Source organism: Aotus nancymaae, unplaced genomic scaffold (assembly GCF_030222135.1).
Source record: "Aotus nancymaae isolate 86718 unplaced genomic scaffold, 86718_ANA_hifiasm-v0.15.2.pri h1tg000053l, whole genome shotgun sequence".
NCBI lineage: Eukaryota > Metazoa > Chordata > Mammalia > Primates > Aotidae > Aotus > Aotus nancymaae.
This window is the reverse complement of record NW_026988467.1, coordinates 15,728,137-15,740,710: the sequence shown is the minus strand read 5'-3', so window position 1 is coordinate 15,740,710 and position 12,574 is coordinate 15,728,137. Positions and strand designations below refer to the sequence as shown.

General features: G+C 57.9%; 1 protein-coding gene across 2 annotated transcripts in view; it reads left to right on the top strand.

Annotated features, from left to right (window-relative positions):
* ALDH4A1 (aldehyde dehydrogenase 4 family member A1) overlaps positions 1-12,371 on the top strand; it is a 31,946-nt gene extending 19,575 nt beyond the window's left edge. For both annotated transcript variants that reach the window (XM_012440085.2, XM_012440086.2), the window contains exons 6-15: positions 319-468; positions 549-623; positions 1,803-1,990; positions 4,305-4,378; positions 5,968-6,164; positions 6,326-6,373; positions 7,150-7,302; positions 8,125-8,246; positions 9,026-9,144; positions 10,871-12,371. In XM_012440085.2, the coding sequence (XP_012295508.2) occupies positions 319-468; positions 549-623; positions 1,803-1,990; positions 4,305-4,378; positions 5,968-6,164; positions 6,326-6,373; positions 7,150-7,302; positions 8,125-8,246; positions 9,026-9,144; positions 10,871-10,983 (1,239 nt within the window). In that variant the 3' untranslated portion in view covers positions 10,984-12,371. The remainder of the gene's footprint in view (positions 1-318; positions 469-548; positions 624-1,802; positions 1,991-4,304; positions 4,379-5,967; positions 6,165-6,325; positions 6,374-7,149; positions 7,303-8,124; positions 8,247-9,025; positions 9,145-10,870) is intronic.
* Positions 12,372-12,574: the final 203 nt, after the last annotated feature.

Below are 12,574 nucleotides of genomic sequence, written 5' to 3'. Positions count from 1 at the left end.
TCCTTTCCCATGCACCACCGTTCAGAGTTGCGATGAAGCGAAGACAGTGCATGGGAAATACCTGGCCTGCTGCAGAGGACCAGTACATTCTGCTGATCCCCATCCAGCCCTGAGCACCGGCTGCAGGAGGTGCTGGCTCGGGGGTTTGAGAATCCTTTCCCCCTCAGCCCCTGGGACGGGATCTGGTCAGCCTTGCAAAAGTTTCCTGGTCCCTGCTGGGGCCCGCTCAGTGCTTGCTCTGGGCACAGGGTCAGATGTGGAAAGAGGATGGACGGGAGGCTGTTGGCTGTTCCTGACCCCTGGCCCCCTGCCTTGCAGGGTAAGACCGTGATCCAGGCGGAGATCGACGCTGCAGCAGAACTCATCGACTTCTTCCGGTTCAATGCCAAGTTTGCAGTGGAGCTAGAGGGGGAGCAGCCCCTCAGCGTGCCCCCGAGCACCAACAGCATAGTCTACCGGGGGCTGGAGGTACCTGCAGGAGGCGATGGGTGGGCAGGCAGGGCAGCCCAATGCCACGGGCTTGGCCTCACCAATGCCTCCTTCCCCAGGGCTTTGTGGCAGCCATCTCACCCTTTAACTTCACTGCGATCGGCGGCAACCTGGCAGGGGCACCAGCCCTGATGGTGAGATGTGGGCACCGGTGGGACAGCGGCAGCTGATTGTCCTGGTCCTGACAGACAGAGACAGGCCACCTGAAGCCCTTCGGGTCTCAGCCTAGTCATGGGGAGAGGCACAGAAGGTGGAGGCAGCTTGGGGCTGTGGGTCGGCTTTGGGACCAGAGACCCAGTTTGAATCCTGGCGTCATCACTCTGTGCCTGGGAAACCCTGGCAATCCCTGAACTTCTCTGAGGCACAGTTTCCTCATCTGCAAAGTGGAAATGATAGGAAAGCCTCCATGACTGGACTGGAAGTTTCAAAGGATACCCATCCAGCAGCAGGCAGGGCTGGGCCGGAGCTGGCGGAGGGTTGGCCGCTCTGTTGATGATGATAGTTACCGCTCACCTTCAGTGCTCACCACGTGCCTGCTGCTGTCAAGCATGGATGGAGCTGATCCGTTTCCTCCTCTCACTGGCTCCGAGAGGGAGCTGTGACTCCGCCTCTTTGCCAGATGACAAAACTGAGACACACAGCCGTGACTTACTTGGCAAGACCAAGTGACTCGTAAATAAATGATGGAGCAGAGGAGGATTTGGATTTAGTCTCTCTCAGGGTTGGTGGTGTTCAAGGCACTCCTCTGCCATTATCAGAGTGAGGGTGGCTGTTACCAGATGAGGTTCCAGGCCTGGGGGGAGATGCAGCTCAGCTCCCAGACAGCCTGGGCGGGAGAGGGCCCACATAGCCGTCAGGAACCCTGAGCCCCAGACGGGGATGCTGGATGCTGATGCCGGGGTGAGTACTAGGGATAGGCAGGGGCACAGACAAACATGGGACGTGGCCAGGCACCCACATGTTCTGACCCAGGACACGTGCTGAGAGAGCCACTTGCCCCGCTGTACCCAGTGAGCACGCAGTGACTCCAGCACTAAGAAGAGACCTGCTCAGGTGATGGCAGCACCCATTGGTGCAGGCTTCTGGGGAAAGGGAGCCTTGGCCAGAGCGTGGGGCAGATGGGGCCATGCCGTGGCCTCCCTGGCAGGTACTTTTGGAGGCAGGGCCAGATGCTTTGGAGGACGGGTAGTGGATGTCCTGGTTGGCACATGGTCTGGTGGTTCCAGGTGAGGGCCGACCATGTTGTAGGGTGGGGTGGGGGTTGAGGGCTAGTGGCGCCATTTTAATGCATTACCAAAACACCTCCCGGGCAGGGCAATGTGGTCCTGTGGAAGCCCAGTGACACCGCCATGCTGGCCAGCTATGCTGTCTACCGCGTCCTCCGGGAGGCTGGCCTGCCCCCCAACATCATCCAGTTTGTGCCAGCTGATGGGCCTCTATTTGGGGACACTGTCACCAGCTCAGAGCACCTCTGTGGCATCAACTTCACAGGCAGTGTGCCGTAAGTCCCTGGGGATAGTGTGGGCTGGGGTGGCTAGGGGAGGTTCAAGGGCAACCCTGGTCACCTATCTGCCTGAGGGTGGGCCTGTGAACCCAGGGGTCATGCACTGACCCTACTCCCCCACTTGCTGTGTGGCAGTGAGTCCCTTCATCTCTCTGAGCTTCCATTTCTTCACCTGTACAGGGAGTGATTATCCTTAATTTGCAGAGTCATTGCAAGGATTAAACATGTTAATGAACAGGAAAGAGCTTGGAAGGCTGGAACTGCACCCTGTAGCTGTGGGTGATGTTGATTTCAGTGCTACCTCTGCTACTGGAAAGGGTACAGGGGAGCATAGAATGAATTGGAGGAGCCAGGAAGGCTTCTTGGAAGAGGTGGCATCTAACAGAGGAGTTGGCCAGGCAGAGGGGAAGGGGCAGAAGCATATATGCTGGGAGAGGGAATGGTACCTACAACATCATCAAGGCAAAAACATGTGCTCTGGGGTGTGGCAGGATCCTGTGTGGCTGGAGCATGGAGTCGGGGGGCCACAGGGCCAGAGGGTGAGGGCGGGGCATGGTTGGAGTTGAGGTGGGGAGGCAGGCGGCTACCTGATCTCCACCGTTCATGCACTGACTGGCTGAGCAGGTATTTTTGCAGCTCACAAGAAGGCTCAGGGGTGAGCACACACCAGAGACAAGATCCCGGCTCTCAGGCTGGAGGTGGCAGTAGGGAGTTAGTCCAGTGACCATAAGATCCTCAGGAGTCTGCAAAGGCGTCTGGCCTTTCTCCTGAAGGTGTGGGAGCCGTGGAAGGTTTCAAGCAGGGAGAGTGGCTGAGTCAGAGTTCTGTGTCAGGCAGAGATTGGAAATGATGGCCCCCAAATTGGATCTGGCAAGAGGCTGTATTTTCTTTGACCCCTGATAGTGATGGCCCAACTTCGTATAATTGGGACAGTTTCATAGGTAAATCCAAATGTTGGCCTGTCTTGGTCGCCTGGACTTGGATGCTCTGATCTTGCGTTTTGCTGGTGGTACTGCTGGCTGGAGGTGGGTGGGTGTGCTCTGGCTGCCTGCAGGCCGGATCCGCCCTGCTTCCTTTCCCTGCTGGCCCCTCGGGGCCCCTGTGTTTGCACCCTCATCTTCGATGATCTCTGTGACCTGAAGCAGGAGACTGGCCAGGAGCTGTCAATCTCTAGGGAGGGGAGGTGGGGGCTTGAACCAGGGGAGAGATGGGGGATGTGGAGAAGGGGCAGGTTCAGGTGAGAAGGATGCAGGGAGGCACACTGGCGGTTGCTTGCCCTGGAGTTGGGGTGGGGATGAGGGGGGTAGTCAGTGAGAATGTCCAAGGTGGGCACCTGGGAGGGCGAGCAGGCTTGGGGGAAGATGAATACCATGTTGGTCACTTTGTGAGATGCCCAGGTGTTATCTGGGTGGAGATGCCTGGAGGCAGCCAGCGGCCCAGGTCTGCAGCTCGGGATCCTTCTTACCCCCTCTCCCAGGCCCCAGGCTCTGCCACCCCCTTCCCTGAAGCTTTGCTGGCGGGGAGGGAGGGTGGGGTGGTGGCAGTGTTAGAATTGCTGAGACTGGCCGTTTTCCAAAAGGCCTACTCTGCCAGCCTCGGGGGTTGGGGGGGGCCCTGGGCTCCCCATTCTCCATGCTCTGATGAGCAGCTTAAAGGTAGGAAGGCCATAAATTAGTATTAGCTGCTGTGTCGCTGGCTCCTGGGTGATTAGCATTTTTATTGTTTTGTGGTGCTGAGGTTGGTCACACTTGGAGCCTGGGGAGAAGGCGAGGCCCTCCCGGGTGGCAGCTTGGGGCGGGGCCCGCGCTCCCTCTCCCAGCCCTCTCTCTGCGTTTGGTCTCTCAGGCCTGGGCGCTGGGCTGGTGGGGGGGAATCCTTCGCAGACCAGAGCAGGGTCTGTTCCCTGCAGAGCAGTCTCCTGCAGTGTGCCCAGCATGTCTTAAGCACTAGCCTCACACTTGAACTCATCCCAAAACAACCCTGCTGGGTCGGGATTGTTCTCTCTGCTTCCCAGACGAGGTGCAGAATTAGAGGCTCAGAGAGGTTACGTAGGGAAGCCAGGATCACACAGCCCTGAGTGTCCTCCTGGCTGCAGAGTGTGCACCTCCTCTGCACCATCTTGCTGCCCAGACCCCCTTTGCCCCTCCCTATAGTAGTCTTGGAATGCAGTCTGTTCTCAGCTGTCACCCACACTTGGCTCCCACCTCCTGCTAGGCTGCTGCCCCCCCACCCCCGAGCTCCTCCCTGGGTTTTTCAGCCCCCTTCCTCTGACCTGGCTCCCTGATCCCCATCCTTTCTCCTGTGGTTCCAGCACCTTCAAACACCTGTGGAAGCAGGTGGCCCAGAACCTGGACCGGTTCCGCACCTTCCCACGCCTGGCTGGAGGTAAGCCCCCCTCACCCCGCCTCCCCTGTGACCCGAGGGACCCCTCCCCTGGCTATCACAAAAGAGGAGGGAGGTAGAGGGGACACAGCCAGGAGTCAGATAGATGAACCATTTCAGCCACCGGCACTCCCCAGTAGAACTTTCTGTGGTAAGAGAAGTGTCCAGTACCTTCACTTTCCAATACGCAGCCACCAGCCACACGTGGCCGTTGAGCCCTTGAAGGGTGGCCTGCGTGACTGAGGAACTGCAGGTCTAGTTTTCTTTCATTTTAATTAAGTTAAATCTTAGTAGCCACTCGTGGCTGGTGGCTGCTGTGTTGGGCAGTGCAGCTCTAAGCTGAGGAGAGTGCAGGTGCAGAGACCAGAAGTGGGAATGAACTTGGATTGGAAGAAACAGAGCGAGGCCTGTGAGTAGGGAGGGAGGAGGCTGGTAGAAGACGGGCTGAGAGGTAGGCAGGGCTGGACCTTGTTGCCATATTAAAATTTTCCCACAGAGAAACAGTTTCATGGTCAAGGACATTTGGCATGTGTAGTGTTAAAGCAAAATGGATTCCTCCCCTGCAGGACTTCTCAGAGCCTTTAATGCTCTAATATGCGTTGCACATCAATCTCTGCCATGAAGTGTTTCCCACACTCACTGGGACACAGAAGCCCATTTCTGCAAAGACCCCAATGGACCAAGTGTTTTCTGGACCACATTTTGGGACTGTGCTGAGACCTAGAGGCAGGGAGGGCTATGGGACGTGACCAGCAGAGCTGGGACGTGTGCTTCAGCATTTTTCCCTGTGGGGTGAAGTGAGGTCCACCGGGAAGTCTGGATCCTGTGTCTGGACTGGTGGGAGCTCGGATAGGGGTGTCAGGGAAGGCGAGCGCTCCTCAGGGTCAGCTGTGTTACCACTTCCCAACCTGGAGCAGGTGACTTTGTCTCTCTGCCTCAGTTTTCTTGGCTTTAAATTGGGGATAGTAACGGGAGGTTGTTGTGAGGCTTCAGTTGGACAAAGCGCAGGGTACTCTGTCCACAGTTGGGCAGCTGCTAAGTGCTTCCAGCTGCTGTTAGCTGCTGCTTCCCACGGGGAAAGGAAACTGAGGCCAGGAGGGTGAAGTGACCTGCCTGAAGCTCCCTCCCACTGGGGAAATGGGGGAGTGGTTTTCACCATGGGTGGGGAGGAGGGGCCCAGCCCTGGCAGCCGAAATGGGGTGGGCTCCCCTCTCCTTCATGGGCGAGGGCTCGGGAGAACCCCACAAAAAGCTGTGCCCACTTCTGGGAATGGACTGGCTCTTGGGGGCCTTGGTTCTCATCCGTCCTCTGCCTTTACATTGGATAGTTTCGGTTTTTCCATCCGTGTAATGGGGCAGTTGGACCTGATCACCTCTGATGTCCTTCACCCCTCCCTGGTCTCAGTTTCCTCATCTGCGGAGTGGGAGAACGGCCTGGCCTCGGGTCTCTGGGGTGTCAGCTGGCGCTCACTCTGAGCCTTCTCCCTCTCTGGTCTGCTCCATGCTAGGGCTGGTCCTGGGCCATGGATGGCGCAGGTGGTGCTTTGGGCCCCTGGGCTCCCCTGGTCATTTCCCCACCCCTGGCCCCTGTAGAGTGCGGCGGAAAGAACTTCCACTTCGTGCACCGCTCGGCGGAGGTGGACAGCGTGGTGAGCGGGACCCTGCGCTCAGCCTTTGAGTACGGCGGCCAGAAGTGCTCCGCCTGCTCGCGCCTCTACGTGCCACACTCGCTGTGGCCGCAGATCAAAAGGCGGCTGCTGGAGGAGCACGGCCGGATCAAAGTGGGCGACGTGAGTGGTGCTGTCACCCCCCGCCGTGGCCCAGCGGGGGGCTGATGGGATTGGGTCCCCGGGAGGCTCTTCTGCAGCCATGGCTGGGGTGTGCGGGGAGGGGCCTCCCTTTGTCTCGGCCTGCAGCGACTCATCTCTTCTGGCGCCTCCCTTGCCTCTAGCCTGCAGAGGATTTTGGGACCTTCTTCTCTGCAGTGATTGATGCCAAGGTATGGGGTGGGCGTTCCCGGCAGGGGGCAAGCCCCGGACTGGGTGGGAGAGGGAGGAAGAGATATGGGGGACCCTGACCCCGGGGATGACCCAGCCCCACTGCTTTGATCAAGGCAGCTCAGCAGCCACACATGCACACCCAGCTTCAGAAAGGGCAGGATTAGCCATAGCCAGAGAAGAGCTCGTCTTGTGCCCACCCTGGAAGCAGGCTCAGCGAGCTCCTCAGGGCCTTTGCGTGTGCACAGGTGGAAGCCCAAGGACACATGTGCGCATGTCCACGTGTATTCATGAACGTGTTCACATAGAGCTCTGTGTGGCCACACCTCTAGACCTTTCCATATAAACACATACATCTCCATTTGCACATCACACACATGCCTGTGTAAAGAAGTCCACCCACACACATGTACACGTGGAAGGCATAGAGATCCCTTCATGCTTAAACAAAGACATGTGACCATGCACATGCCTATATATGCACTGATTGGCATGTGTCTATGTTTATATGCAAGTGCACCTATAGTACTAGCACACATACACGTGCGTGCGTGCACATACACACACACACACACAGACACACAGTGTGCATGTCTGTCCTTGTCTTCGCTGTGACTCAGCCAGACCCTGGCTTTTGCCCTTGGTGTCCCCTCCCCCAGTCCCTGTTTCAGGAGTTGGGCCCTTCAGGTACAGGTGTTTTGGGGTGAGTATGTTGCGGGGGCTGCCTCTGGGCTGCCCTCCCAGCACCTTTGACCTCCCTCCTCCCTGCCCACCCCAGTCCTTTGGCCGTATCAAGAAGTGGCTGGAGCATGCGCGCTCCTCGCCCAGCCTCACCATCCTGGCCGGGGGCGAGTGTGATGACTCCGTGGGCTACTTTGTGGAACCCTGCATCGTGGAGAGCAAGGACCCTCAGGAGCCCATCATGAAGGAGGTGACCAGGGCGGGCAGCCTGGGCCCAGAGGGGGACAGTCCCACCAGAGCATAGCACACACACAGGCCACTGGCATGGCATGTTTTCCTGGAGACATGCTCCCATTTTGCAGATGAGGCTCTAAAGGGAGGCCCTCAAAGGGAATGAATGCCTCCTACCAGGAGAGAGCGGAGTCAGGTGTTCAGCTCAGGCTGCCTGACTCTAGATCTAGGGCTGTGTCCTTGACCCTGGCTGAGGTCCGAGCGCTTCCGCTGCCCACAGCAACCACGGTCACCACAGCAATCATAATGGCTCACCTTGACAGACTCTTACTGTGGGCCAGCCTGGCTGAGCACTTGGCTGAGATGAGGTGGGCGTTACTGTTCCCATTTTACAAATGAGAAACTGAGGTCAAGGCACTTGCCCAAGTTGACAGTGCAGGGCTGCAGTCTGCCCGAGAAGAAGATCTTCCCCAGCCCGTTGGTGGCAGAGGGAACCACAAACCCTCCTGGAGAGAATGGTATCTCTGGGCAGTTCTCGTGTCAGCTGCTGCCGGAAGCCTCTGGGACCTGGACCCTTTGTCCTCCGGGTGTGGGTTTGGCAGGGAGAGGCAGAACATGTTTGCATCTTTTGCCAGCTTGCGGTGGGGTGGACAGGGCAGGGAGCTGGGCACCTTGCTGTCCTGGAGGGAACCCAGGAGGAGGCAGCACCTGACCCTTTTTGCAGATACTGAAGTATGGACTGAGGCCCAGGGACTGGGAAGAGGAGAGTCAGAGCAGGGGCACTGGGAGGGCTCATGGCCCTGGCCCCGTGGAGGGCCTGACACGGGGACCTCTCTCCTAGGAGATCTTCGGGCCTGTACTGACTGTGTACGTCTACCCGGATGATAAGTACAAGGAGACGCTGCAGCTGGTTGACAGCACCACCAGCTACGGCCTCACAGGGGCAGTGTTCTCCAAGGATAAGTGAGTGGCCAGGCCGCAGCCCTGGTGCTGTGCTCTGGGTGTCCTGTCCCTGCCGGCTCTTGCCCCATCCCCACCTCCTGGACGTGGCTCCCAGTAATAATGCCGCCCCCACCTCCTCTTTGTCCACTCCCCTCAGCCCAGGCAGGCAGCCAGGGCTCCCCACGTGGGCCCACAGCAGCAGCAGGCTCTTTGTTGCCAGTACTGGTGCCAGGGCGCCACTGGGCACCCGTGAATCTGAACCACTATGGGCAGGGCTGGGAATTGGTGCTTTTGACCAGCTCTGTGAGATCTGATGGGACCCCGCTGAGCGAGGTGATTGTCCCCTGCTGCAGAGCAGGGCAGGCCAGGGGCTGCAGAGGCAGGATTCGAACCTGGGTCCCGTGAGGCTAAACTTGAGGCTTCTCCTCTCCCTTCCTCCGTGGCACTGGTTGCCCCCACATCTGCCTCTATGAGAGAGTAGAGAGGGGCTTGGAGAGACAGGCAGGGTGGGAGCTTGGGGGCTGGGATTTCCCCTGCTCCTGAGGGTCTGTCTTGGACCAAGACAGACCACTCCCTTGAACTCTGCAGTGACCCCACGATGAGGCATGCTAAGCCCCTCCCCAGGGGAGAAGCTGGGCTCAGAGACAGGTTCACCTGACCGAAGGTCCACAGCCAACAGCTGGCCAGCATCCCTCTTCCCTGACTCGGCCTCGTGCTGAACCTGGAAAGCCAGTGTGGGCTGGAGCGGGGGCTGGAGGGAGATGAGCTGGTTGCTCTCTCACCACTGCCCTGCTTTGTAGGGATGTCGTGCAGGAGGCCACAAAGGTGCTCAGGAATGCTGCCGGCAACTTCTACATCAACGACAAGTCCACCGGCTCGGTCGTGGGCCAGCAGCCCTTTGGGGGGGCCCGAGCCTCTGGTGAGTGGGTCCCCTTTCCCATAGGGGAGCCGAGTTCCTGGTGCAAGACCCTAGATGCTGCATCTGAGCAAGTCACTGCCCCCGTGCCTCAGTTTCCTCCTCTGTAAAATAGGAAGACTGGGGGACTGGGGCTACACGTACATGCAGTGAGCCCCACTCGGGCCTCCACCGTCCACCTGTCTGTCCATGCAGGTTGCCAACCTCACTGCACAGGGCCTTCTCCAGCCCCTCTACCCCTCCTTCATGGACAGCTGCCTTTCTAGAGCCCGGGCTTGACACCCTTCCTACCACTGTATTCTGGCCTCTCACACGCCTCAGGCTCTGGTTTGAGATGGTGCTGGAGTAACAGGAAGGACACCATTTACTGAGCACATATTGTGGGCCAAGCAAATGTGCTAGCTCAGGCTCCTTTCAGCACACTTGTGAACAAAGGGACCCATTCTTCCCATTTTACAGAGGAGGAAACTGAGGCACAGGGCAGTGACTTGCTCAAGGCCTGAACTTGTCTGACTTGACTATAAATCAGAAGTTCCCGTGATGCCCTCTTCAGTTTTGATACTGAACTCTGGCTCACAGAACCCAGGGGAGGCATACTTACTATTACCTATGTATTCAGAGGGTATTTTAAAGGATACAGATGAGGCTGGGTGCAGTGGCTCTCACACCTGTAATCCCAGCACTTTGGGAAGTGAAGAGATCGAGACCATCCTGGCCAACATGGTGAAACCCCATCTCTATGAAAAATAAAAAAGTTAGCTGGGCGGTGGCGGGTGCCTGTAATCCCAGATACTCGGGAGGCTGAGGCAGGAGAATCACTTGAACCCGCGAGGTGGAGGTTGCGGTGAGCTGAGATTGCGCCATTGCACTCTAACCTGGTGATAGAGTGAGACTCTATCGCAAAAAAAAAAAAAAAGAAAGAAAACGCACAGCTAAACAGCCAGATGTGCAGACACACAGGGCAAAGACTGGAAGGGTCCCCAGCACGGAGCCTCCGTCCCCCTGGAGTTTGGGCTATGCCACCCCCTTGGCATGTGGCTGTGTTCACCAATCCGGAAGCTCTCCTGACACTGTCCTTTTGGGTTTTCATGGAGGCTTCATTACACAGATACAGTTGATTCAGTCATTGGCCATTGGGGGTCAACTCAACCTCCAACCCCTCTGCTCTCCCCGGGTCTGAAGCGTCCAAGCCTCTAATCACAGGGTTGGTTCCTTTGCCAACCAGCCCCATCCTGCAAGAGCCCTCATTAGCATAAACTCATGCGTGATTAAAGGGGCTTGTTAAGAATAACAGAAGACGATCCTTTCACCCCCGTCACTCAGGAAATCCCAAGAGCTTCTGGAGCTCTGGCTAGGAACCAGGGATGAATCCCAGATATGTACTTGCTATGGCACCCCAGGACCATGCGAGGTCTCTACCTCTCAGTCCAGTGCTCTCTCCATGTCGCACCCTGCCTCCTAGACATCCTTGCATTCCAACAAGGATGCAAGACTGGGAGCAAGGTTGTCTGGGAGGCAGGGCGTGACGTGGAGAGAGCAGCGGAGGCTCCCCAGCAGACTGGAGACTGGAGGCAGGGTCTCCCATCCATCCCTGACTCCGCATGCCCCAAGCTTGGCAGCAGGCCCGCTGCTGGCCGCCCACGCTGCTGGCCCGTTGATTCCATCACTTCTCCCCTTCTGCCCAGGCTGTTGTGTTTTTTCAGAGGAAAACAGAATGTCTTTTCCACAGGAACCAATGACAAGCCAGGGGGCCCGCACTACATCCTGCGCTGGACGTCGCCCCAGGTCATCAAGGAGACGCATAAACCCCTGGGGGACTGGGGCTATGCGTACATGCGGTGAGCCGCTTGGACCTCCACTGTCCACCTGTCTGTCCAGGCGACCGACCTCGCTGCACAGGCCCCTCTCCAGCCCCTCCACCCCTTCCTTCTTCATGGACAGCTGCCTTTCTAGAGCCTGGGCTTGACCCCCTTCCTACTACTGTATTCTGGCCTCTCCCACGCCTCAGGCTCTGGTTTGAGACTGTGTTGGGGAGGAACAGGGCCACTCCCCCTTATCCCATCGGCCATGTGGGAGATATGACCCTGGCGCATGGCAGGTTCTCCTTCTTCCCTCCCCTGGGCCCAGTGGCTCAGGGAACTGGGGAAAGGAGATGGAGCAGCTCTCAGGATCCTTTGGGAAAAAGGAGGCAGCTCTGGGCCCCTTGGCAAACCTCACCACTCACAGAGGCTCCTGGCCTTGATCCTGGGTCCTCCAGGTGTCCAGGGTGAAGTGTAACCCAGGCTGACTGTGGGGCACAGAGAGCATCAGCTGGCCTTGCCCTCTCTGGTCTGGGCTGCCTACCTTCCTCACTGTGTCTTTGCCCAGACCCACCTGGGCCAGGAGGCCCCTGTACCCAGCCACTCGCCTTAGATGCTGGCATGCCTTTCTCCAGGTGCCTGTGTTCCACCGAGGCTCATGTGATTCCTGGTTCGTGCCACATGGTGGGGCTGGGGGCCCACTGGAGGCCACCTGCCAAGGCGTGGGATGGGGCAGTTCTGCCGGTTTGGGCTGTGATTCTGGAAAATTTTGTATGGGTCTCAGATCCTCAGGCCCTACCTCTAGAGACCTCCACTCCTAGAACCAATCTCAGAGTCTGGGATTTCCCTACAGGAGCTCAGCCACCACTGTGACATGGAGACACAGGCTGAGTCAGACACTGCCCCTCTCTTCTCCCAGCCCCCAGAGGCCTGGACTTGGGTTTGCCAGCCTGGGCCCAGGATGCTGCCTGTAGAATCCTCTTCCTCTGCGTGGGAGTGGCTCTGTGTGGACCAATCCGTCATTGACCCATTCTTTTTTTGATGCAGCCAATCGGTGGCCACGATTCCTCCCACAAATGACTCCTGGTTGGATTCTGAGTGGTCAGGGATTTATAAAGCATGACTTTCAAGGATGGTTTTTAGGGGACTGTGAAAGTGTTGGGTGGTCCTCCAGGATGGCTGCATGGGGCTCCCCCGCCCCCAGAGCTGGTGTGGCCATTCCCCAAGTGCCACTGGCGGGTGCTGGTGCCACCTGGGCCAGGTGTAGGTTCTGCGTCTTTCCAGGATCTATGTCATTTCCCATGAGGGGCCAGGGCAGGTGGCTGGGGGGACATGGGCTGGAGTATTCTCAGTTCTACTGGTTCTACACTGTGTGGTGGCAATGGGATTTGCTCTGATGCCACCCAATAAAATGCCTGTTACTTAATCAAAGTGGTCGATGGTCTTTCTGGAGGGGATGGTGGGGGCAGCCAACATCTTCTAAGTCTGGTGACCTTGCCAGTGTGTCGCCAGGTCATGGGCACAGTGCTCTCAGTGTGACAGAGGAACAGTAGGTGCTGATGTTTGAAATCCCCTGCTGGGTTCACATCCTGCTCACTGCCTCCTGGCCAGATGATCGCCACAAAGTTATGTAA